Source organism: Aphidius gifuensis, linkage group LG5 (genome assembly GCF_014905175.1).
Source record: "Aphidius gifuensis isolate YNYX2018 linkage group LG5, ASM1490517v1, whole genome shotgun sequence".
Classification (NCBI taxonomy): Eukaryota; Metazoa; Arthropoda; class Insecta; order Hymenoptera; family Braconidae; genus Aphidius; species Aphidius gifuensis.
Window position 1 is genome coordinate 14992248 of NC_057792.1, and position 27169 is coordinate 15019416.

At 25.7% G+C, this 27169-nt stretch overlaps 2 protein-coding genes across 6 annotated transcripts; one reads left to right on the plus strand and one right to left on the minus strand.

The window, feature by feature from the left end:
- The first annotated feature begins 697 nt into the window (after positions 1-697).
- Positions 698-3075, plus strand: LOC122857810 (protein C19orf12 homolog). Its single transcript, XM_044160205.1, has 2 exons — positions 698-1070; positions 1158-3075. The coding sequence occupies exons 1-2, from the start codon at positions 902-904 to the stop codon at positions 1415-1417; spliced, it is 429 nt and encodes a 142-aa protein (XP_044016140.1). The 5' UTR covers positions 698-901; the 3' UTR covers positions 1418-3075.
- Positions 3076-3375: 300 nt separating this feature from the next.
- Positions 3376-27141, minus strand: LOC122857763 (homeobox protein 5-like). 5 transcript variants are annotated; one of them, XM_044160122.1, is made up of 18 exons: positions 26982-27140; positions 24800-25257; positions 16990-17097; positions 16766-16904; positions 14305-14430; positions 14049-14226; positions 11784-13960; positions 11195-11716; positions 10714-11112; positions 10286-10645; positions 9886-10206; positions 9250-9365; positions 9051-9159; positions 8664-8961; positions 7730-8149; positions 5540-5713; positions 4659-4744; positions 3376-3482 (listed from the first exon to the last, which is right to left on the minus strand). In XM_044160122.1, the coding sequence occupies exons 2-18, from the start codon at positions 24826-24828 to the stop codon at positions 3414-3416; spliced, it is 5631 nt and encodes a 1876-aa protein (XP_044016057.1). In that variant the 5' UTR covers positions 24829-25257; positions 26982-27140; the 3' UTR covers positions 3376-3413. The 5 variants fall into 5 exon arrangements, with proteins under 5 accessions (XP_044016057.1, XP_044016056.1, XP_044016059.1 ...); XM_044160121.1 differs by having other exon boundaries at positions 10283-10645; positions 26982-27139; XM_044160124.1 differs by lacking the exon at positions 7730-8149 and having other exon boundaries at positions 10283-10645; positions 26982-27141.
- Between the last annotated feature and the right edge of the window lie 28 nt (positions 27142-27169).

Consider the following 27169-nt stretch of genomic DNA (forward strand, 5'->3'; position numbering starts at 1 on the left):
TTATAATTATGATTATTTTTTTTTACTGTATTTATCAATATTTATATACAGTGTTGGGTAATTTGACAACTTTGGGCTTTCATATGTATAATACAATATCAAACGTATGAAAGTTGATAACGCCCTCATTTTTTTGCGAATTAAACAAAATTAAACTAGATTATTTAAGCCATCTTTACACTGTATGATAGAAATATATTAAAATCTACTAATTAATAATTAAATAATAACGATAGCATCATCAATAAATAAATTTTGATAATTATTTTTCATAATAATAATATGTATGTATTAATATGATGAATAATTATAATAACAGTAGCAGAAATGAAAATAATTATCGCAAAAATTAAGTAAGTGATGATTGATATTTAAAAAGTTGAAAATTATTAATTCTTTTGTCATGAATTAAATTCAAAAATACAATTTATTTAACAGTTTTTCTATCAGTCATTTGATTATAAAAGCGATCTAAAGTGTATTTTTAAAAACAAACAAAAAGATCTTTTGAATATTGACTATTTTCACTATGCGCAGTTGAATTCAGATTATTTTGCAACAGCTGATAATATATGTTTCAATATTTTAAAAACAATAGCATAAATGCGCATATGATATGCTAGTGAATTAAAGATATATTGACTACGCATGAGCAGTCACTTGCGCAGATAATATATTTCTGTATATCCTGTATATTTCAAGCAATTGGCAATTTCAAGCTAGTGAATTTTAAAATACTTATTCTAGTCAAAAAATAAAGTCGCAATTTTCATGATGACATATTGATAAATATTGACAATTTCCATGGTCCAAATAATAAAACAAATAAAAGTATAAAATTGTTAAACTGCAGTCTGTACAAAATCTTGGATATCAAAGTACGAGCTTATCAAAATCTATAATGGAGCAATTATCGTGTAAAGATGATAATTTATTACGTGTAATTTGTGATGTTGGAGAAATAAAAACAATGAAAGCAACTGTTACATCTTGCGTTGAGTCTGGAATAATTGTTGGCCTAGCAACGACAATTGGTGCTCTATTAGCTGGTCCAAGAGGAATAGCACTAGGTAATTAATCATAAATCATATACAAATATGCAAATGATCATTATCAATCATTATTAATTTTCATTTATTCATTTTATTGATATACAGGTGCTGCTGCTGGTGCTGCTGGACTGACAATATTTAAAGGTGGACAATTTAAATCAGTACCAGAAATTCTTAAAAATGACACGACTATTGAACAAAAAATAAAATTAACAAGTGCTTTTCGAAATTTACTTACTCAAGAAAATATTATATCCGTTGCTGATTTTGCCTTGAGAGCATCAAATGATGGCAATATAATTAGCCTGCTAATAACTCTTGTTGTGAAATTTCTACAAAATGAAATGAATCGCAGGATCATGTAGAAAAATCAATAATATTCATTAGGCAAATTTATTATAAAAAAAATTATATTATTTTCATAACGTTATAATGAAAACAATAAAAAAAAATATATATATATCAATCGTACTATTTACTAAAAAAAACATTGTGATAAAATTATACAAATAAAAAAAAGGATCTGCAAAAAAATGAATTTCGCACTAAACAATAAATTATTGTGTACGTTTATATTTATAAAATTATTATTTATCATTATAGAAAGCACATGATCTATATTTATCATAGATAACTACAAATATTTTTCATGTAATTTTCATTTTACATATATATTTTCATTTATTTTATTCGCATTAAATACATTTTTTACACATTTGCATACGGCATACACGCACGCAAAAAAAAAAAAAAAAGAAAAACTATTTGAAATAAGTGAAATAATAAAAATTGTACGTACATATATATTAATTATAAAATTAGAATTATATCTCACTAATTTGTGTATTAACACATAGAGTAAAATATATATATATTCATCTATAATTATTATTATTTTGTTGTTTTTTATTTTTATTAATCTTCTCTTTATTTTTTTTTGTGTAAGTCAATTTTAATTATATGATTATTATTATTATCATTATTATTATTAACTAATTGTGCAGGCAAAAATAATCACAATAAGTAACATTTTTCATCAACTCTGGTATCCTAGAATATATTTTTTTATTTATTTTTATAGTTACGAGACCAGAAAATAAAATGTCTTGTTTTTTTTTATTATATTATTATTATTATTTATGAGATTTCCCTGCCTGCAATTCGGATTTTGCTTTTTTTTTTTTTCATTTTTATGAATTTTTTTTTTTAAAAATACAACTACAATTACAATATATATATTTATATTTATATAATAGCCGAAAAAAAAACTATTGAAAAATAGGACACTTGTGTGAGATTTCCATTTATATAATAATATGTATTATTTGTACGCGTATATTTTACATAATATTATTCAAACAACCATAAACATTATTATTAATTTAAAAAAAAAAAAAAAAGAAATTTCATCAACATGATACAGTTTTTTTATTAATGCCAATTATAATATATAATATTCAATTTCGACGCGTACATGCAATTATTTCTACAAAATAATGCATATATAAATTACATTTATAATTCAAATATATAATTATTTATAACAATAACAATAATAATAATAATAGCGATATTAATAATAATAATAAAAATAATAATAATCATATTATTAACAACAATTATTCTTTGTCACATTTTGGTTGCAGATTCTTACAATCACAAATATATATAATATATTTTTAATAATAATGCCGAAGTAATAAAAAATAATAAATCATTAAGTAAAACGCATAAAATTTATGTCAATCACATATTATTATGAGTCATATAATGGAGATGAAATTTAAAATGATAATGATGATTATGAGGATGATGATAATTATGATTTTATCATTGATAATTATTATTAAATTATCAGGTATTGGAAATTATTTTATTTTTTATTTTTTTTTCGTTTTTATTTTTATTATTAATTTGTTTAATTAATCGTTTCAACAGCCAGTGGTACAGTTATCTATACCCATGAGGTACCTACGTAGTTTTTTTTATATCATTCACTGAATAACCAAAATATTATTATTTCTATCGTTTGTTTGTTTTTTATTTTTTGTATTTTTATTTTTAGTGCAACAACAATATTATATATGTCATTGAGTTAATTTATTTATTTATTATGATCGTTGTTTATTTATTTATTTATTTTTTCTATTATTTTTTTAGTCCACAGTGAATGTTGATAAAACATTATTCGTATTGTTATCATTGTGGTGTATGAGAGGAACGCATTAATTAATATTTGTGGTTGACGCTATATTATTCGTTCAAACTAAATTATATAATAATAATAATAATAATAATATATTACAAATATATATATTTATATATGTACTATTTTTTAATAATAATAAAACTATTTCAAAGTCACTCGGACAATAATTTCTGGAGCAACGATGATTTTTGATCACCTCGCACCGTTTCCTCCATAGTATTCTGCAACAAATATTACATTTATTTTAATTTTAATTTTTATTATTTATTATTAATAATTCACACACAAATGAATGCAGATTTATTGTTATTTAAACAAAAATATACTGGGCAATAACAGTAAATTTTTTGTTTTCTTTTTTTTGTTAATTGATCAAGACATTTGATCATGATTTTAAATTTTTATTTTCTAACTATCTTGGTGAAAGTAATTTATCCAATTTACTACATTTTTTTTGTCCGATTAAATTGAGAAGATAATAACACAAATTTTTCTTTAATTTTTCTCCGAATCACTCTGTTTTTCTTCAACTTAATCTTGACTTTACTCCGACTTGCTCCAATTTTTTTCGAACTAACATCAAAAAAATTCAATAAATCAGGGAAATTATTTTCACCAAGAAAGACTTGTTATTGATAGCGTTGTTACCATTGTCTTCTTTCAACCAATAATAACAATTCCAATGATAAAAACCATCATAATTACAATATAGTCTCAAATTTATAATTGAAATATTTAAAAAATAGTAAATATAATATTACACATGCATCAAAGGATATTATACTATAATATATAAACTGTTAACGTAGAAATAAAAAAAATAAAAAATAAATAAATAAATAAAAACAAAAGAGAAAGAGAATTAATAATAAAGCATAAAGAAAATTACTGTGAAAAAGCATTACTATCCTATGGAAAAAAAAATTAAAAAACTAAAATTAATAAAAAAAATAATACATAATTTTCCTATTGTTGTAGAAATATAAATTGTTATTATTATTTAACAGAACCCCAACTCCATCACACAACAAATTATTAATAATAATAATAATTGAAAATTGAATAAATTTAATATGATAGATCAAATTGTCGGTCGAAAACCATGCACTATATATCAATAATAATTATGTTAAGCATTATATTTATAATAATAAATAAATAAATAAATAAATAAAATAAAATTATTATTGTATAACGTGCATATCAATAAATAGAATAAAATATTATTTTTATTTTTTGTATTATCTTTTTTTAAAATAATAAAAAAAAAAAAAAAAAAATTCAAGCAAAGAGGGAAAAAATAGTACAGAGCATTACAAAATAGTAATAATAGTAATAAGATAATTTATACGTAATAAAAGTTAAATTTAATTATTTTCGGAGGGATGATTTCTTACCCTGGAAGAGGAGGAGGAGGAGGGGGCGCTTCCAGCACTCCCAATGGCCCAGCTCTTGGCAGGGCCATCACTAATCACAGCCTCACCTAATTTGGACATACATGTTTTACCAATATCTGTATTTATAATTTATTTATTTATATTTTTTCTCACAATTTAAAATACTTTTATTCTCTTTCTCATATATTAATAGTAGAAAATAATTTTTTAAAGATAACAATTCAAGTAATACTTTTTCACAGTATAGATACATTATTTTTTTTTTTTTTGTTTTTCTTTTTTTTTTAGTAACAATTATTATTATTGCAAATATCGTTGGATAATTTATTGAACAAGTATTTAAATATTATTTTAAATAGCTTTTTAATTTATAATAATTGCAATAGTGATGGTAAGAAATTTATTCTAGGTAATAGGTATAATGCAATAACGTGCAACAACACTATTATTCATTTTGGGTAATAACATTTCATCGAAAATATATTTATGTAATTAACACAGTTAAAAAAAAAATGTAAAATTCAATAACTAACACATATTTAATGTTAATTTTCTATTAAAAGTAAATCAACATTTTGTATTAATTCAACAAATTAAATTTAAAAAAAAAAAATACTTTAATATTTAAGCCAAATATTAATTCGAAATTTGCAAATTGCAAAAACATTTAAATTTTTATAGATTAATTTAATTATTTACATGTTTTTTTTTTTTTTCAACTGTGTCATAGATATTTGACTATTAAAAAAAAATATTTGATATAAATTAATTTAAAAAGTGAAGGGTGGCTTTATCCCATAATGCATTGTGTAAAAATAATAATAAATGTTGAGGATAATTATGATGATAATATAATATTGTTTAAATAAATAAATAAATACCTGTCGATGGAATATCAAAAGCCAAACCAAGGGCTTCAAGTTCATCCTGTGGTACTTGGCCAATTAAATTATTTTGGATATTTATGTTTGGCACCCTTTGTTGTGTTCTTGCTCCAACAACTGCTCTCAATTCTTGGCGTACATACTCTGATGTCATTCCTCCACTACTGCTACCTAACATATGGAAAAACAAAGAAAAAAAAAACAGTCATTATTAATTATTTTTAATAATATTGAAAAAAAAAAAAAAAGCCATTGTTAGTTTATTTTATTGTATGCTGTAATAAGCTATTATCAAAAAAAAAATAAATAATAACAACATGTTGCTTTGGAATAAACTTAATATTAATATTTTTTATATTATTTATAATTAACATGATTGATGGTGGCAATGATTTAAATGATGACGATGACGACGACAAATAGCACATCTAAGTATATTTAAATTATTTTTTTTTTTTCTTTTTTATTATTACAATTATTTGATATAATTATTCATAAAAAAAAAAAAAAAAAAAAAAGTCATTATTCAGTAAATAAAAGAAAAATGTTTTATTCAATTTTCAATTATTATTTTATAAAAAATTAATATCAGTACTTGATTTATGATTTGTTCAAGTCATTGATTAGACTTTTTTTTTTTTTTTTTTTTTGAATAAGTCTTACAAATCTTGACAATATAATTGCATCGATTTACAATAATTTATTATCAGTTGGTTATGATAATGATTGGTTATTTACAAACAAAGACAATATAGTAATTCACATAAAATAGCTGAGAATTAGTTGAATGTTGTGTGGTTGATTGATTCATGATGAAAATAAAATAAAAACACAAAATAAAAAAGCTTCATGCGACAATATGAATAATATAAATATTAAAGAAACAAAAATTAAATTATAATAATAAATTATTCCCAATTAAAATTATGAAATTAATCGAAATAAAAATAACAATTGCTTGTGTTTCGATTGAAAAAAAATAATAAATATTTCTATATAAATAGATATAATTTGAGTGGCGTTTAAAAACATTTTTTAAATGGAAAAGAATAAATTTTTAATAAAAATAATAAATGGTAATAAAGTATTTTAATTGTTTTACCAAAGATAATAAAATATTTTATCTGTAATATTTTTTTTTTTTCACTGTGTTAGGTATAGGAAGGTAAAGAAAAAAAAGTTACTGACTTTGATATTTTAGTTATTTGTCTAGACAGCTTTGAAACCTTTGAAATAATTATGGCTGATAGAGATATTTTGTACAATATTTAAAAATTAAAAAAATTAATGGGAAATTAATGGAGTATTTAAAAACGGAGAAAATTATTAATTGGAAATTTAAGATTGTCTAAAATCAAGAGACAAAAATATTGTTAATGTTATCAAGTATTTATTTTTTAAATAATATTTAGTGATATGAGTATTTTTATGGGAGTTTGAAATTGATATTTTTAAGCACCACTCTAATATATATTTATACAATATATCGGTAATTCCACGTCGAATTAAACACTCAAAATAATTACCCTTACCGATTGTGCTAATTTTTATTTTTTTCAGACTTTAATAACGGTTTATATAAAACGAAAAAAAAAAAACAATTTTTAAAATAAAAAAATCGCATCTTCGAATTAATATTCCAGTATTTTTTTCAACCAGTTTGTAACGTTTAAAAAAATAATAATTAATAATGACGAAAAGCAAAAGTTACATAAATTAAAATTATGAGAGTGCAAATCCAGCAGCAATGTTTTTTTGTTATTAACAAGAAGCCATCCCACAAATGCGCAAGAAATCACCGATCGTGGGTTCGATTCTCACTATGGGGAAATATTATTTCTCCAATTATTTATGCACCTGACTTGATCGATTTTAATTATTGATAAGAAAAATTATCAGATAAATTTGGAGGTACGTTTTTTTGATTTTATAAGATTTTTTTTCTTTGTCGCTTTGATAATTCTACACCGACGATATATAAATGTTTTTACTTTTCACAAATAACAACCCTGGTAAAAAAAAACAAAGTATTACGGAAATAATTCGAAAAATATTTTCAATATAAACCGAAACCCAAAAATGACTCATTGTGAATCAGCATGAATTAAATAATTATTTTTTGGGTAAATATATGAATGTTAACATGTGATTTAGCGTCACATGACGTCATAATGTCACATGACTTACCACCCATTTGATGACTGTTATGATTACTAGATGACATGGACCTGTTATTGTCCTCAGGTCCAGATGAATAAACAGGTACAGTATTTTGATCATAACAAAATGTATTGTTTCGATGTATGTCTGGTGTTGTGCTAACATTACCACCAGAATTACAATAAATCATGGAAGAATGTTGTTGTTGTTGTTGCTGTTGATTTGTGTAATGATCATTGTTTGGTAAATTGTGTTGCCCCGGATGCTGTTGTTGTTGTTGCTGTTGATGATGATGATGGTGGTGATGGTGATGATGACGATGGTGATTAAGTGTGGGTATTGTTGGACCTCCACGTGAATGACTAGGTGAAAGAAGAGCTTGTTGTTGTTGTTGTTGCTGTTCTTTCTTAATATTTTGTTGATAATGCCGAGGTGAGCCTACTCCACCTGTAACAAATTTTTTCATTTAAATATATTAAAAAACATATTAAAAAAAAAAAAAAAAAAAAAAACTAAATACTATTATGTGCAACAAGCAGATTAAAGAATGATAATTTATTTATTTCAATTGTTATTATTATTATCATTATTAAAATGTATATACTTACCTAAAAAAATGATTTATTTTTTACACTTTATATTTTTTATTATACCTATTTCAATCACTTTAATAAAAAATAAATAAAAAAAAAAAAAAAAAAAAAAACTAAACTATCTCAATACACTCTGAGAGGGAATATGATGTAATTAGATAATTGCGGGGTTACGTGCGGTGTTACAATTCGTTCAAAATGTGCATTTGCATTTAAATTATTATTATGATTATTATTAATATTATATACAATTGATTATGCAGGTAAATATGATGTATTCAATGGCTAATGGCTATTTTTTTTTTTTTGTTTAAACAATAATAATGATGATGATGATTGATAAATAATAGTAATAATAAATGAAATACCTGACAATTGTGTTGTTGGTGTTGTTGGTGCTGATGGTGTTCGCTGTAATCTAGTATACGGTGTTGATGTTGAATTTTGTTGTTGATTATTTGGTACTGGTGTAAATTGTGTTGCTGTTGGTGATACAGGTGGAGGAAATGCATCAGCAGCAGGAAATGATTGTCTTGCTGCTTGTATCGTTGTACCAGGTGATGGCATTGATCTTTGTTGTAACTGTTGATTTGATGGTTGTTGTTGTTGTTGTCCACGTGCCTGATTAACATTAAACATTCGAGGGCTATTCCCATAGTTACCACCCTAAATTAATGATAAAAGAAATGAAAAATAATAATTAAATATTTTTATAATTATATTTATAATGTAGTAATTATTATTATAAATCATACTTGATTAATTCTGGGTGATAGTGGCTGAGAATGGGAGTATGACAGCATTGCAGCTGGTGAATGAGGTGATAATCTTGCTGTTGCTGCTGATCCTGATACTGGTTGTCCACTGTTTTTGTTCATTATAATATAAATTAATTAATAAATAATGCAATTAATTAAAAGTTAATAGATTTTGCAATAAAAAATTGTTTCTTACTGTTGCTGCATTGTTGACGGATGAGGAAAAGAGTGGGAAAGGCGGTTTGTATTTGTTAATTGGACGGAGCTTCCATATCCTGGTGACATTTGTGCATCTGGTACAACACTCGATCGCTGTAAATTAATTTAAATAAGATTTAAAAATAGTTTGGCATCAATTACTGCTTGTAATCTTTATTTGTAAATTAAAATTTAAAATTTTTAATATTCCGATAGGAAACAATGTCGAGGAGAATAATAATTATTATAATCCTTTTTTTTTCCTCATACCGTATCTCACGACATTACGCATTAAATGCAGTCAGATAAACGATAAAATTTATTACTTAATTTGACTTTCATTAAATACTAAAGATCAGCAAGAAGAATATCTCTTAAACTTTTTTAAAAAAATTTATCTCTCTTTATTTCCAAAAATAATAAAATATTTGTTTGTACTTGCTTTAATGTTATTAAATAATTTCAGCTCGATTTGTCGTACAAATTTCAAGAAAATTAATAAACAATTCAAAAATAAAAGTAAGAAATTTTTAGACTAGTTAAAATGGTCTCTGGTCACAAAAAAAAAAAAAGTAAAGATATATTTCAGTTCATTCATCTGTACATTCCATAAAAAATATATAAATAAATTTACCTGTAATGTTACATTTGGTGCAACAGTATTATTTAATAAATTATCAATATTATGAATGCCTGCTGTTATTTGATCAATAGCTGTAGCATTTGATGGTATTAATAATTGTTGCTGTTGTTGTTGTTGAAGCAATCGTTGTTTCAATTGTTGCTGTTGTTGTTGCGTATGTATGTGATTATTACGTCGTTGATTGTACAATTGTGAGGTTGCTTGTCTTATACTAGCTTGGGCTGCTGTAAATCTAGCTCTTGTTTGCTGTTGATACATTGGAGGTGGCTGATAATTATGAGTAGTCGTCACCGATGATGACGATCCAGCCAACTGTAATAAATTATTGATTCGTAAAATTAAAATAATATAGATAAATAAATAAAAATAATAAATAAAATTATATTACTGCTGTTGAGTATGCCGGTGGTGTTGTTGACATTGTTATAGTGGAAGTTGTTGGATTAACAGCTGTTTCACATGACATAAGTGATTTTTGTATGGCATTTATTTTAGCCATTTTTTCATTCATTGGATTATTTTGATGTGTCTCAATGACACCCATTAAATTAACAGTTGTTGATAAATCAGCAATAATTTGATCTGGTATAAAATCCATAACAAGATCCAATATATCATCACTTATTGGATCCTGATCAGACAATAAATTGTCCCACGTATGAGAATGTATTGTATCATTAGCATTATTAGATCCATGATAATCACCACTACTGGCAAATTCTGAATCCATTTGACTCAACTGAAGTCGTTCCTAAAAATAATATTAATTAATATCAATAATTAAAATAAATGTTTTATTAAAAATAATAATAAACTTACATGACTTAGCATTTGATTGAGGTAGATATTGGCTGATTGGCGAGGTAGTTGTTTCGATTGATTTTGTAATAAAGCACGTGCTGATGTTGAAATTGTTGGTGCAGTACTACCAGCAACTTGCAAGACTCCTGAATGCTGTTGTTGTTGTTGTTGTTGCTGCTGTTGTTGCTGTTGTTGCTGCTGTTGTTGTTGGTGTTGTTGTTCTTGCTGTTGTTGTTGCTGCTGCTGCTGCTGTTGTTGTTGCTGTTGCTGCTGTTGTTGTTGTTGTTGTTGCTGCTGTTGCTGCTGCTGTTGCTGTTGTTGCTGCTGTTGTTGTAGCAGTTGCTGTTTTCGAAGTTGTAATTGTTGTTGTTGCTTTTGCTGATGTTTCAACCGATCAGCAACATTTGGCAACTTGTCCTAATAATATAAACAACAATAATAATAATAAAAAATAATTATATTTAAATTAAATTAATTTATTTATAAAAAGATTGCATACCTGTGGAGTTGCCGATATCACAGATGCTGGTATTGGTGGAATTATCGTTGGTTGAGACGGTTGTTTTGCAAGCAATGATGCTAACATTCTATTTTTTTCCCAAAGTTTACTTGTTGAATTATTATTATTGTTATTACTATTATTAATGTTATTAATGTTATTAATGTTATTGTTGCCTGATGATGATACTTGATGTGAACCATCCATTTGTCGTTTAATTGTCATATTTATATCACCATCAGCACCAGGCCTTTTTTGACCACCACCACCACCGCCACCACTACTTTGTGATGATAATAATCCAGTATGGTTACTATGATCATAATTATTTGGATGTAATGGTGATAAACTCGTACTAGGAAAGCCAAGACTTCTAAGCAATGAATCACCATCACGTAAATGTAAATCAGACATTTGTTTTCTCTCATCATCTGGATCTTTAAGTAATTGTTGCAACAGTTCATTTTGTTTTTTCATGCCAGCTCGTGTATCATCATCTTCATTATTTTTTTCATTTAATAACTATAATTAAAAAAAATTATTATTAAATATTAAAATTCAAAATGTTAATTTATAATTTATAACTTACTTGTAATAGCATATTGTTGCCAAGTGATGATTTTGAATGTTCTGATTTTGATGGAATATTTGAATTGGAACGTGACTTTGATGAATTATGTTCTGCATGATGATGATAATCATCATCATCTTGTTGATTTAATAAATTTTTTAATATTCTATTTTCATTTTGGGCAGTATTATCATCAGTAATATCTTGAGTATCATCACTACTTGCACTAACACCTTTTGTCAATAAATTTCTGAGTCTACCAGAATCACTACCACTACTACTACTACCAGTTGTACATGAGTTATTTTGTGTTGATTCAGAAGTTGATAATAAATTATTAGCTTGTGTTGTTGTCATTGTCGTTACTGTTCCTGTTGACGATGGTGACAACGCCACCGTTGATGAAGATGATGTCGTCGCCGTCGTCGTCGTTGTTGTCGTTGATAATGTTGATGATAACAATGAAATTGACGACGATGTTGTAGATGATGAAGGAGATGACGATGATGCAGATGCTGTAGTCGTAATTGGTCCAGTAGTTGAGGACATGGCAAGTGTTACTGGAGACATTGAAGATTTTTCAGATGCCGGTAAAGCTGTATTAACAATTTTTTTTGAATTTGATACAACATTTATCGTTGATGATGTTGTTGCTGTTGTTACTGCTGCTGGTGTTAATAGTGGAGGTGTTGGTGGTGGTGGTAATGTTGTTTTATCTTTACTATTATTATCAACTCCAATGATATTTGCTAATAATGATGATGAGGATGATGAAGATGATGATGATGATTCTTGAATTGGGCTAAAGGGAAATGTATTGCCATATGAATGACTGACACTCATTGAGTTTGGACTGTATGCTTGAGATGGATTACAATGCATTGAAGCAGCAGCAGATGTTGCATTAACACCAGCAGTCATTGTTGTATTTGAGGTATACCCTGACTGAGGCGGACACGGTGATAATGTTGGATCTGGCTGTGAAGGTGGTCGTGAATTTATTGTATTTCTTGACTCTGGTCTATCAATTGGTCCACAACCACTATTACTATCTAAATCCCAAGATGAATTTGGAAATAATTCATATTCCAAATCAACACTATTTGTATATTGTTGAAATGGATTACTATTTTGTGTTGTTGTTGTTGTAGTAGTTGTAGTTGTTGCTGTTGTTGTTGTTGTTGTTGAATTATTACACTCATCACTTGTATTATATTGTTGTTGTCCACTACTTGTACTTATACTATTATTATTATTATTACTACTAGTACTACTACTACTACTACTATTGTTACTTGATAATAATCCACGTGTATTTAAACTATTATTCACTTGACCGTTCACATGTACCACAGACATAAATGGACCACCCACATTGTTATTAATATTATTGTTATTATTGTTATTATTATTGTTATTATTATTATTATGACCGTTATTAATACTATTATTAACACAATTATTACCAGAATGTCCTGAGCACAATTTGTTATTATTGTTGGAAAGTTGACTACCTTCAATAGGCATTGAGTCACTCTCTTCAATAATTGAATATGTTGACATCATAAAATCACTTTCATGACCATTCATAACATTTGCTTTAAATAATTTTGACTTTGTTTGAACGTTAAGATATTTATCAGCACTTATTCGTAGTCTATATAAATCACTTTTTCCTTCACCATTATGAAGTATTTCTTTTAAATGAGCAATAACTTTAACAAGATCATGTGGATGACATAATTCATGTATAGTTTTACCAATAATTTCTGTTTTGTTAAGATGTTTTGAGTAAGAACTTGAAAACCAACTTGTATCAACATTAATTATTCTACCAGTTGTATCTAATTTAACAGTAAATTGTTGTATTGTTGCTGTATTTATTGGTTTTTCATTAATTGGTATTCTTCTTGCAACACACATTATACATGGACCAATATCTGATGATTCAGATGACACATCAACACTTTCTAAACGATCATTAGCATTATTAACACTATTACTACTGTTACTAGTATTACTATTGTTACTATTTGGAAGTAAAGCTGAACATATTTGCATTGTTTCATATTTTGATACTCGTTGTTGTTTTTCTTCCATAGTTTCGTCCTTGTCATCTGGTGGTTTGACCAAAAAACGACAATTAAATGTACGATTACGTGTTGGCAATTGTGGCTCACTAACATTCTGCCATGCTAAAAAATTAATAATAAAACATTTTTTAATTTAAAAGCATCATTCATTATTATAGATAGTATTATTTAGAAAATAAATTGTAAATACCTATTGGCACGGGCAATACATTTGGTAAAAATATTTGATGATCACCATGATGCATTATATTGTATATTGAATTACCAAGTACATCATCTTTGGTATAATTTAGATACTGGCTTATATTATCAGTGACATATTCAATACGACCCTCAGCGTTTACAACGAACAAGAAACCATCCAGTGCCTGAAATTTTATATTTTTATTAAAAACAAAAACATCATTAGTTCTCATTACTTATTTAATATTAATTTCAATATATACCTCGAGTAAAATTGGGCCAACTTGATCATTTGATAATATGCTAGGATTAGAAGATGAAACTTCGCCTTGTTGAACAGCATGACTGCTACTACTAGTGTTACTCTCTTGTTGTCTTATATGGCGAATCTAAAATAATAACATTTTACATAAATTATATGTTTTAAAATTTAGCAAGTAATTTTTTTCAAGTTAACAATAAATTTATTGTCTGTTTGTAAATTTAAAAATCTATGCTTACATGTTCAACAAATGAAACATGACATCATTATCTTTTATAATACAAAAATATATATAATACTAAATGAAATCCACTGAATGCTTGGAAAAAGTTGAAACACTCTTTCACAACATGAGTATTAAATCCAGTGGTGATTTAATGTTTATACTTTTAAACTAGTTGAGTTTTATTCAAGCCATTATTTTATAAAAATGGACAAACTGTCTATCGTTTAACAGTGATTATATTTACTCGGAATATGAAAAAAACTTTTTCATTTCATTGTCTGCAAATGATTGATGTTTGTAAATAATATTTCATTTTTTTTTTTTATTTACATATTCTCAAGTATTCTTAACTATACATACATTTGTTGGTAAAAAGGTATCGAAAACAATTTCTGAACACTCATAAGTAATCTAACCAGTAAAACCACTATTCAAATTCAACAAAGTTCGAAAAATTTTGAGAGACACAGAGAAGATCCAGTGAAAGAAAAAGCAATAATGAAACACTTATTCGTGTCGAGCAATAAGAGCTAACCCAAAGTAGACTCACTATTTATATGCAGATTGTATGATAGACATAATACTGATATTTTTGATGTAATAGAAACAGCATCAATAAATTCTATCTACGATTAGCTATCATAGCAAGTATAAACATTTTTTTATTCCATAAAAAAGCTTGTTTTTCTTTTGAGATTAGTACTTCAATAAAAAATATAAATAAGTAATTTGAAACGATTATAATATGTAATTATTCAAGAAAAAAAATAACAAAATATTCAGCTAAAAATATTTCTTATGTATTAGAATTTTGATGGCTTTAAATTATTTTATATATTGTATAATAAATTTTTAAAATAGCCATATTGGTGGTATGCTATTAAATTATTTACATTTTTATTTATTCTACTAATCCTGTCTCATTTCTTGTGGCTATGAGTGTATTCGAAACATAAATTAAGACAAAACTCGTATCATGATTTTCGTTTCAATTTTATTTTCAGTTTTGTAACTTTCAATTTCAATGAATATCATAAAAAATTTTAGAATAATATCAATTTTTTTTTAAATAAAAAAGCTTTAATAAATATTTAATATTAAAAAATTTATTGTACGATTATTAATTAATATCGTTAATTAAAATTAAATTTAAAAAAATGTTTCGAATTTTTTTTACAATCACTTGACTCAGCTAGAATTTCTGGCATACTTTTAACCAATGAAAATAAAAAATAAAAATAAAAAAATAAAGGCTGTACTGATTAAAGATGGACTGCTTAGTATGGATATTATTTTTAAAAATTAAGTACTCTTATTACGTATTGAATATCGAGTTATAAATCAGGTTCATAATAATAATGATAAAAATAATATATATATTTTTTTAAACTTGGTCATTAATAAGACAGTTTCATCTCGATTTCGTTTCGAAAAAGTATAAAATTTTTAAAGCCTAGAGAGGTAGATGAGTATCTAGAAATATTTGACATATCAATGTGTTAGATCAAACATTATTATCTTTTAGCTTGTCGTGTTTGTTAGTCAAGAATTTTACGGTAGTCTCGTCTCTTTCTCTCAAGATGTTCTCGCTTAGTACTCGTTTAAATGTATGCAGCGAGTCCACATTGTCATACATAAAGACATAATATTTTTTAAGCTCAACAAAAGACATCAACACATCATCATCATATCCTAATATTGTTGCAATTACTCTCGTCAAATAGTTTCATCAACAAAATTAATTCCTCCAACTAAATCAACTCTTTTTTTTTTTCATCTAAAATTATTACACTAAAAAGTTACATTTAAAAAAGTTAGCTTAACAATTGCCACTTGTGTTGAACCAATATTTCAACATAAAATTACATTTTCGAAATTTCGACGTCACAATAAATTTTTTTTCTTTTCATCACTCGAAATGTTAATACGTTTCTTTTTAATTCATTTTTCATTCAACATATGAAAATATATTTTAATATTTGATAATATTTATTCGATACATAATTTGTGTAAATAATTTTTTAAACATTTGCTTTGTGTATCTAGATGACGTTTAAGTCTTGTGTTAAATCAATAAAAAAAAATTTTTATACAGATCTTTTTTAACATCTCATTTTACACAAAATTTTTAATTCTTAATTATCATTCAATCTTAAAAGACATTGACGTTTTCACTTGTATAATTAACAAAAAGAATAATGATAATTAATAATTATATTGAAATTAATTTATTCACCTGATCAACTGTTCTCTGGAGAATTTGGCATTTGTCAGTTTTGCCAGAGCTCATCTCTGTTGCGGAAATCAGCTCGGCAAGTTCATCGATGTATAAATTTTCCTGTGTTCGTCGTCGTTTTTCATTAAGGCACTTGTTACTGATAAAAAAAAAGAACATTATTAATTATTAAATTAATTATTAATTAGTAATAACAATTATTATTAATAATTAATTTGTCTTACAGTTGTGACTGTGGCTTGGCATCTGATTTCTTTCTCTTCTTGGTAGTACCTCCAGTGATTGCGTTCATTTTAACCCACAATGGGTCTTGCAAGTCCCCAGGGCCAGGCCTATAAACAAAAAAAAAAATAAATATTTATTATTCCAAAAAATTTCTATTTATTCTAATACATATTATTTATTTAACATAATTTTTTTTTTTTCTTTTTTTGTATCTTAATCTAGTTTGTAATAGAATTTTTTCATTTTATTTTTCATGGTGGTTGGTTATCGCACTTGCTCAATATGTTTGTTAAAAAAAAAAAAAAAAACACGAAAACTTTACTGGCATTTAACACGTGTCTTTTTTTTAACAACTGCCCTAGAAAAAATTGTCCCAGATAAATTAGTCTTGTTGTTAAATATATAATACAATATTTTTTTTTTATAAATATAATCAAATTTTTATTTATTCTTTAATGCAAGGACACAGTTAAATTATTTAAAAAATTATATTATTAATTTAAAAATAATTAATAAATAACAACAAAAAGATGAATAATAAATTGTTTATTATATTTATGATTTTGTCAAAATATCATCCCAATAAAAAGTCAAAGTGGCCTCAATTTTTTTATCAGTCAAAGATATAATAAAATACTTTTAGCTTGTTCTTTTATAATAATTATAATGAGTAATGACAATGAACACACACACAATAAATTTTACACAAACGTAACAAAGTCATAATCATTCACTGCATATATATATGAGGCATTCCAGATTAAATTGAATAACCTTCCTTGTATTTGGGTCATTTTTTTCTGGTGTTCTTCTGGTTTCAAAATAGGACAAGTGTTTAATTTTTATTTGGCTTTTTGCATAGAAGATTTTTAAAATTAAAGGTTTTGCTAAGGTAAGAGTTTTTGTTTTGATTTATTTATAATTTTATCCACGAGTTGGCGGACAAATTGAGTTTGAAAATTCAAATGAGTAATTATTTTTTTTATTGATATGATGGTTATCTAGTTGTCCCATGAATGATTTATCAATGAACAGTAGTTTTTTTTTTTTAAGAAAAACTGTTCAATGATTTTTTTTTTTCGCATTAAAAGAGTTGGACAATCAAAGCTGTAAGAGATCCAGCTTTTACGTCACATCTGCCTGGTTACTGTGGCAACACCGCTCGGTTTTGACACTCGGTGGATTTTTGGTTGTGTTGGTATCAATCCTCACCGATTGTCATGTGAATTTGCGATGTTGTCATATTTAAAATTATGTTCAAGTTTAATTAATTGCTGTCGAATGATAAGAGTGACATGGAGATAAATTTTCCATTTCATTAGATTCAATCTTGATTTATATTCTCATGTTTTTTTCCAAGCAGAGAGAGTATTTTATCTGTATGAAGAAAATTGTTGAAAATTAAATAAGAGCAAATGCTAACTACTTGCAAAATTTTGAATAATTAAAAGCTCGTTTTGACTATTGAATCTAAATAATTTAACAGATGAAAGTTCAGTATAAGATAATTTCAATGATAAACAAGGTGTGATAAATTAAAAACGATTACCAAACTTATTAAAAGATAAATTATTTGCGACTTTATTGAGTTTGGGTATTTGTCGTTTTATTTTATTACATAATAAATAAGTATTGATTTATTTTTATTCGAGAGAATAATAATTAATAAACTGATAAAAATTGCTTAAGCATTTTGCCTGTTAATATCTAAAAAGTGATGAATTGGCATCTTCTGAAGCTATAGCACGTGAGACTAGCAGCGCGTAGAAACGAAACGGTGCAGGGCCCCGCATAAAGCTGTTATGAATTACAATTTTTTTCATAGATAAAAATCTGAAAATTATATCACTTGGTTTTTATTAATATCTCATGAGGGTAGGCCGAAATTCTAATTAAAATTTTAGCTTAACTTAATTAAAAATTAATAAAAAAAAAACAATGAAAAAAGGTTTGCTTCAAAATATTTCGAACGGCCTGCGGGGCCCCACACCGTTTCGTTCCTGGGCGTTCGCATCTCGGCTGCTAGCCTCAGCCACTAGCTTCAGCTTCATCTTTTGAAAATTTTCTGACTGTAGTAAACTCAGAAAAAAAAGCATATAATATATTTTCAAATCAACAAACCATTGACATAAGAAAAATATTATAATTATCAAATTTTATGACACTCAAATCTTAAAAAAAAAAAAGTCCAAATTTGAATTTAAATGATATTTTCATTGTGATAAACTTCCGCATGAAAATTTAGTAATTTTCTGTGCTTAAAAAACATTTGATGTGTATTTTACAATATTCAACAAAAAGAAATGATGATACCAAGTGAAATACTGTTAATTTTATTTGTTTCTATAAGTTTTCAGTTAACTTGAGAGTAAAAAAATATTAAAGTAAAAAAGCATTAAAGGGTTTCTTTCATTTGATGAAGGTTCTCTTTATGGCGCACCTACTTATGTCTACGTTTGGGCAGCTTCTCAGTTAATTTCATTTTGATGTTGGGAAGTTTAGCGTAGGCATATTTCGTACGTGATTTAATTATATTTTTAAAACTATTATGTATATTTTTTTATTCCATAACAGATTATATCCTTAAGTGATATTTAATTATATACAAAAAGAACAATTATCATATTTAAAATTTCTAAAATTTATGTTGATGGTTTTTTTTTTACTTTTTATCTTAAATAAAATTTTAAATATTTACCAAGGTAAATTTTAGATTTTTCAAAAGTAAATTTGACAAAACATAAAATATAAATATATTTTTATATTTTGTACCATAGTAATATATCATGGTAGAAGACGAAATCGATACAACAAAACACGCGCTGATGAAAGAAGAGAGAAGAGAAGGAAAGTTGTGACGACGGCGCACATAGAATAGGTGCGTCAACAAACCAATTTTATAGAAATATATATAAAATTGTAGGAGTGGAAAAACGAAATAAAGAATGAGAAAGAAAAAGAGAGAGAGTTAATAATACCATGGATAAAGTGAGTGAGAAAACTAAACTATATTATCGATCAGTCTGCGAAAAGTAACGAGCGTCAACCGAGGAAGACTGAGGTCAAGGTCAGTAAAGGTACCGCGCCTGCTTACCATGTAACGTGTTGCTTTTTTAAGCTAGTTATGATCAACCACATCATCATCATCATCATTATTATAATTATTTCTAACTATTTTTTTATTTTTTCATTATCATATTTTTATGGAACAATGCTTGGATGTCCTTGTTTCTTGTTTTTTAAAATTATATTAACCATCTGACCTACCTAGCCATTACTATATACCATCAAGATCATGATCAGACGCTGCACGCTCAACATCTGCTACTCTATTATCATAATTTTTCACTACTAGTAGACAAAAAAAAAAACCCTAAAAAATTAAACTAAAGTTAGTTAATTTTTGTACATAATTGTAAACAAATATTGAGCTATTTGATACATAAATTGTTTGTCACATTGATGATAATATTACGTAGTTGTTGTTATAATAATCTGACCTATTTACCATGTCCTCTAGTGGCCAAAATTTAAACTACACTTATGTAACTACTATAACAAAATTTAAAATTGTAGTAAAAAAAAATTATCAATAGTAAGTAATGATAGTAAAGAATAAAATTTCACTGATAAGATTTAACGATAAAAAGTTACATGCGATGCGCCATATTGACCCACGGACATGTAGAGACTATACCTTGTTGCCTAAACCCTGCACACAAAGTCGGATCCATATATTGCCATTGATTGTTACGCAGGCGACGTTATGACGCAATAGAGAGAACAAAAAGAATAAACATTTTACTTTTTCGTATATTGTCTTGATTGAAAAACTTTTTTAGGCGATTGTATATACGTAGGTATATTAAATATAATATATTCATTACTCTCAAGGATAAGGAGACTCTAATTTGAGCGATGAATTGAAGATAATATAAGGTAATAGCCATGTATTCGTGTGCAAATCAAATAGACATAGATAATTTTCATGGAATTATTGTAAATGATGAAGCAGTTTCAAATATTTCAAGTATTCTCGTCTAGCCACTAGTGATTAATGAAGTTTTCCAGGAAAATAACAATAGTAGGTTCGATTCCCATCGAGAGCTATTTATTATTTTCCTAATTTTTCATAGTTTTTAAAGAAATTGCTAAATCGATTTTGTGAGGCAATGCAAAATTGAGCTAAAATGTGAGATTACTTTATTTAACACGATAAAAAATTTCCAACAATTTTTTTGATAACTCAACAGTAAATTATTCTCAATGCCAAAATAATCAATAAATAGGTATTTCAATAAATTATAATGACAGCTTGAAGGAATATTTATAAAACATGGCTCTAATGTGGAAGACAGCTGATTTTTTAAAGGAATTTCTCTAAGCGCAAAAGAAGAATACTATATTGGATTTAGAATATAATTGCTCAAGAGCATCAACAAGATCATAGATTCGTAGAAAAACTACCAAAACTATAATTGGTTCGATGAAATGAAATCATGGCACAGTCGAAGCATACGTTGTAAAAATATTAGGCTGCAAAAAAGCAAAATTCTGGAAGACTGGAAGTATATCGAAGCCATCTGATTGTAAATATGAAACAGGTTGAAGGCAGGTGTTCCATCACCAAATTGGAGCAGATATACAAAAAAAAAATAAAGAGTAGGGGTAGGGCATTTGTGATGCAAGGAATTCTAATGCGCAATCGTAGAGCAGCCGTAAGAGCATCCGCTCCAAATTTAAGATTTGTATAGTCTTTCGAAAAATATACTGAAGGGTCGAAATAAAAAATCTTACTTATATAGATCACGCACAAACACATCACACAGTCGATGGTTTTTCAACGAAACCAGCTATTTGCTCGGATTAGCTGGATACAGTACCAAGAAAAAAAAATTTGAGTTCTCATTTTTTAATTTAATCTACAATGCGTTGAAGTTTAAACATTTTCTTCCAAATTCTACAGAAACCCTACCTTAAATTTTTTTTTTTCTTTTCGCTAATTGAATACAGCTGTTTCAATATTTTTTTAAATGCCGATTCTCTGTTATGTATTGACCTTCCATTTGTCTGCCTGGCTTGTCACTCAACAAACTTACATTAACAGAATTAAGGCAAGATTTGAAGTGGAATTTGCGATGATGAAAAATTATTGACTCTACGTCAGTAAGAGAATTTGTCCGTGAAAATTATGTTTAAAAGTTTTTATATTCACGAGCAAACAACGTAGTTCCGGGACGTAAGAACAATCGAGTTATTTTTACAACAGGGGTTGAGAATTTTACGATTTTTTCACTCAAAAAAAATCCAGTTTTTTTTTTACAGAGCTTTCAGTGTCTTGATAATTATCATCATTTACATAAGCTCGTCTTTTGTCTGTTTCAATTTTTTATTTAAAATAATAAAATTTGTTTCTCGATTTCTCTTTGTTATCGAATTTTTTTTATGGCGTCTTTACTAAATTTATGTAATCGATTAATTTTTGTATCAAACTTGATAATAGCAATATATATACTTTTTTTTTTCATCCATACAAATATCATATGATTAAAATATTACGCTACACTGCTGCTGCTGCTGCTGTCTCAACAAAAATAATATTGTAACCGACCTTCCCAGCTTACTTTACGTAAACGAATATTTAGTTTTTTTTTTTTTTTAAATATTTCTAGAAATAAAAATTTCATGAGTTCCTGACAGTATTTAAATTAATGGAAATACTGATGACGATTTTTATGCATCAAGTTACGTGAAGCTATATGAAATCATTTGACGCTAGAAAAATAAACACTAAGCTTCCAAAATTTTAAGATTTTCGAAAAAATATTTCAAGTTAATATCAAGTCTACTTTCACAGTTGATAACTACCTTGGTAAATTAATATTAAATATTTTTAAAAAACTACTTAAATTTATAGCTCCATTAACTATAAAAAAAAATATTATTATTATACAAAAAATAATGTTTTTCTTTAAAGTAAACAATGTGTGCTATTGACATTTGTATTTAAACTCGATGAAATAATTTTTTTTCAAAGTCATGTAACAGCATACTTAAATTTCTAATAAATATTCCCTCACAAAATTATTTACCTCATTATAAATACTACAATTTTTTTTAATAATGTCAAAATAATTAAATTTACTAATTGATTTCATTGATGTAGCAACTACCAACAAATTTTTTATTTATTTTCCTTTGGTTATTTAAAAAACTCGACAATTGTTTAGCCTATTGTTTGCTATTTCAATAGATAGTTAAATAAACAAATAAATAAATAAATCATTTACCCCAAACATGAAAAATAGTACAAAAAAAAAAAAAAATAATCAATAAACACTAAAGTTATTAATACATGTAATTTATAATTTATGTTAAAAAAAAAAAATGTCATCATTGATAATAGTGAAAGAAAAAAGGAAAAAAAATTATTAGTAATTATGAACTTTGGTAATAATTGCAAACAACTATTAAAATACATAATACTACTACTACAAATAATAATAATAATAACAACAACAGTGTATGTATGGATGGAACGCGGTCAGGGCGCTCTCGCGCAAAGCGAAAGAAAGCCAAGGCAACGTTATTTTTCCACCGTCAGATCGACAGCAAGAGCAGCAGCAGCAGCAACAGGCACAGTATTACATCGGTGTACTGTCTCTCTTATTATTATTATTACTATAAGGCTGTATGCTGTTGCCTAGTGCCAAACGAGAGGTAAAATGACAACACCGCAATCAACCAAGCAACACTGCCACGAATATATACACCAACATAATATTACGTGTTGTTTTTTTTTTTTTTTTTATATATATTTCAAATGTACCAGCAGCATCGTTAATCTATTATTTCATTAATTTTTTTCATTAATTATTTTCCAAATTATATCTGACGTTTGAGAAATTATAAAATAAAAAAAAAAAAAATTTTAAAGATTGAATTTAATTTGAATTTAAAGGGAAATTAGATGTAATAAAATTATATGTTTGTTAATTTTTATTAAGCATGATGATATTATTTTTTGATGAATTTAAAAAAAAAAATTAAAGAGGGAGAAAATAAAACAACTATAGTAGCAAACACAAACTACAACAAAATTCATCGGGAGAGATATTATATCCGGGCCAAGGTCCCTTTAACTTTTTTTTTTTTTAAACTGATGTCATAGTTTACTTCTCTTTCTATTATGCTATTAACAGGAGACCCTTACTAGGGTGACGATATCAGTGTCTTTGAAAATAGTTGAGGCTTTTTTTAATTTTTTTTTTTTTTTTTATTTATAGTTTAACTTTAAATATTGATTTATAAAAAAGTTTTTTTTTTTTTTTCGTTTATTTATGAAAGTAATCTGTTTTAAAAAAAAAATTCAAATAGAAAAATCAATAAAAATAAAATTTTTTAAATATATTTTTAATGCAGATCAATATCAGCATGGCCGCTCTTTTTTTTTTGTTTCGAAAAATTAAAAAATTTTAAGATTAATTATTAGGGTTGATTAAATTAAATCAAATATTAATTTGTTGATAAATATTTAACAACAGTAAACAAATCCTAATTAATAATAATAATATTTTTTTTTTTTTTTTTAAATAAATTAATTTAATCTGTCAAAAATAAAAAACAAAAAAAAAATAATTTTATTTTGGAGTAATTAGTGTCAATATTATCAAAATAATATTTACCATTTAATATTTATTAAAAATTAATATTTCGTTTTTTTGTTTTTTAATAAAAAACAACTGTCATTAATGTCATTCAAATAGTTTCGTCTAATAAAATTCTTGAAGTATATTTATTTACACTTACCCAGCATTTTCAGCAGCAGAAATTGACATGTGCCTACTTCTTTCATTGGGGGTAAACGTTATTGTTGTTTGATGATAATTCTCCGTTTTAATAATATTATTATATCAATAATTATTTAATCCTTGTTTACTTGTACACTACACATTACACTTCACCTATTTATCCTGTAAATATTTATGCGTGCACTTGAATATTCAATCACTGTTGTATTACTACACTAATCCAAAATGAATCACTTTTTTTTCTTTTTTATTTCACTTAATTAAACACAATAGTAAACACAAAAATAATTATATATTTTTTTTATATTTTTAACTCACAATCACTTAATTATCATTGTCATCCATTAATTATCAATCAGTCATTATTATTATTTTCAATTTTTGATAATAATGTGATGATGGCCATCTGAATTTTATTTTTTCTTTATAATTTCATATATATATCGTTAATGAATTCTGTAAAATAAAATAATAACTTTTAGATTTGTTTTTTTATCAATGAAAGAATATAAATAAACTTCCTTCTTTTTTTTTTTAAATCAAAATAACTGCTAATAATTTTATAATTAAACTAATATTTTTTAAGAAAAATCAAATGATTTTTAAAAGCGAGAAACTGTTTATTTAATTAAATACTTTTTTAAGGATTAAAAATTAATATAAATAAATACACGTGTCACATATACAGTCAATAAAATAAGGAGTAAAAATATTTAACAGTCAGACCAAATATGAGATTATTTAAATCTGTTGGAATTTTGTAAATATAATATTTTCTGAGGGGTCTTTGAACTACGACAAAAATACGATTTTCAAGTTTTCCACGAATCCTTGCTAATAAATTGGTTTTTTTTTTTATCTCAATTTCTGGGAATAACATTTATGGATTGATTATTATTGACGATGGTAAATTAAAATATATTTTTTCTCACTGGTTTACATAGATTAAAAAACACAAACAAAAAAAATTAATTTAAAACAAAAAAAAACGACAAATTGCCTGACACAAATTTATATTTTTAATTATTAACACAGTCAAAAAAAAAAATTCTGCTATTATTATTATTTAGTATAAAACAAGCTAAATTTTAGAAGAATTAATTAAATTTTTTTTATCCCGTGGTTATAGCTTGGTTCTTGAATTTAACCTGCTTAATATTTCAACCAAATAAATCAATAGTAGATACATTAATTTACAATTCATATGTAATACATATTACAAATTAAATATTCATAATATACATAGACATTTTATATAGTAAAAAAAAAATTTAAACTAAAAATCGAAACGAAATTTAAATCGAAATTCACAGTAGAAATAAAATCCTGAAATTTCGATTTCGCTTTACCTGAGCCTCAGACAAACTCTACTTGAAACAATGATTCAAATCAACATTACTAAAAAATACTGAAACAATTACTTTTCATTTTTTCTAATAGAATAACATTAAAATACTTTTTTCCAAAAAAAATACTCCAAAAATAAAGATAAAAAATATTGGTCCTGTTATTAACGCACGAGTGTTGCCTATCAAAAAAGAAGTTTGGTATATATAAAAAAAAAAAAATGAAACGAAAGAAAAAATTAAAAAAAAAAAAAAATAAAAAAAAATAAGATTAATATGTGTGTGTTCACGCGGGCGCACAGTGTCTTAGCTCTTTCCTGTGTCGGCGTAGCGTACGTGTGTGCACTTGATTAGCCCGTGTGTGACGTCACGACACGGTTACATTTCTTATGATTGTCACTGGTGCTATTGTATGTATACATATATATAATAATCATATATATATGATGAAAGAGCTGATGGTATACAATATATATGTTTTCAACACTTTTTTTCAAATTATTCTACACTTGAGATTATTATAAAAAAAAAATGCTCTTGGCAACAATAAAAATTAATAATAATAATAACAATATTAATGACATTGTCAAAATGAGGAATATTTTTTTTTATATCAATCGAAACAATGCTCCAAAAAAATATCCTAAATCAAATAATAAACTAACCAACTAACTAATTATTTTAACAACTTAATAAATAAACAATAATAATGATAATAATTTTTTTATAAATGCCACTGATGTTACATTAAATATATATATACATATTTATACATAATACAGTGATGTATATATTTTTATAAGTAATAATAAAATAATAATAAAAAACACTTGCAGAATTATATTTTGGTGCCTTAAAATGTCGCGTAAAAAGGCTTTTTAATATCGTATATTAATATTATTATAACAAACGGAAACAAACCGTGGTGTATATACGAAACAAACTGATACACCTAAACGCAACGAATCCGCAGATCAGCCAAATTTGGGTGGATGCTGTTTGCTAAATGTAATGATACCGTA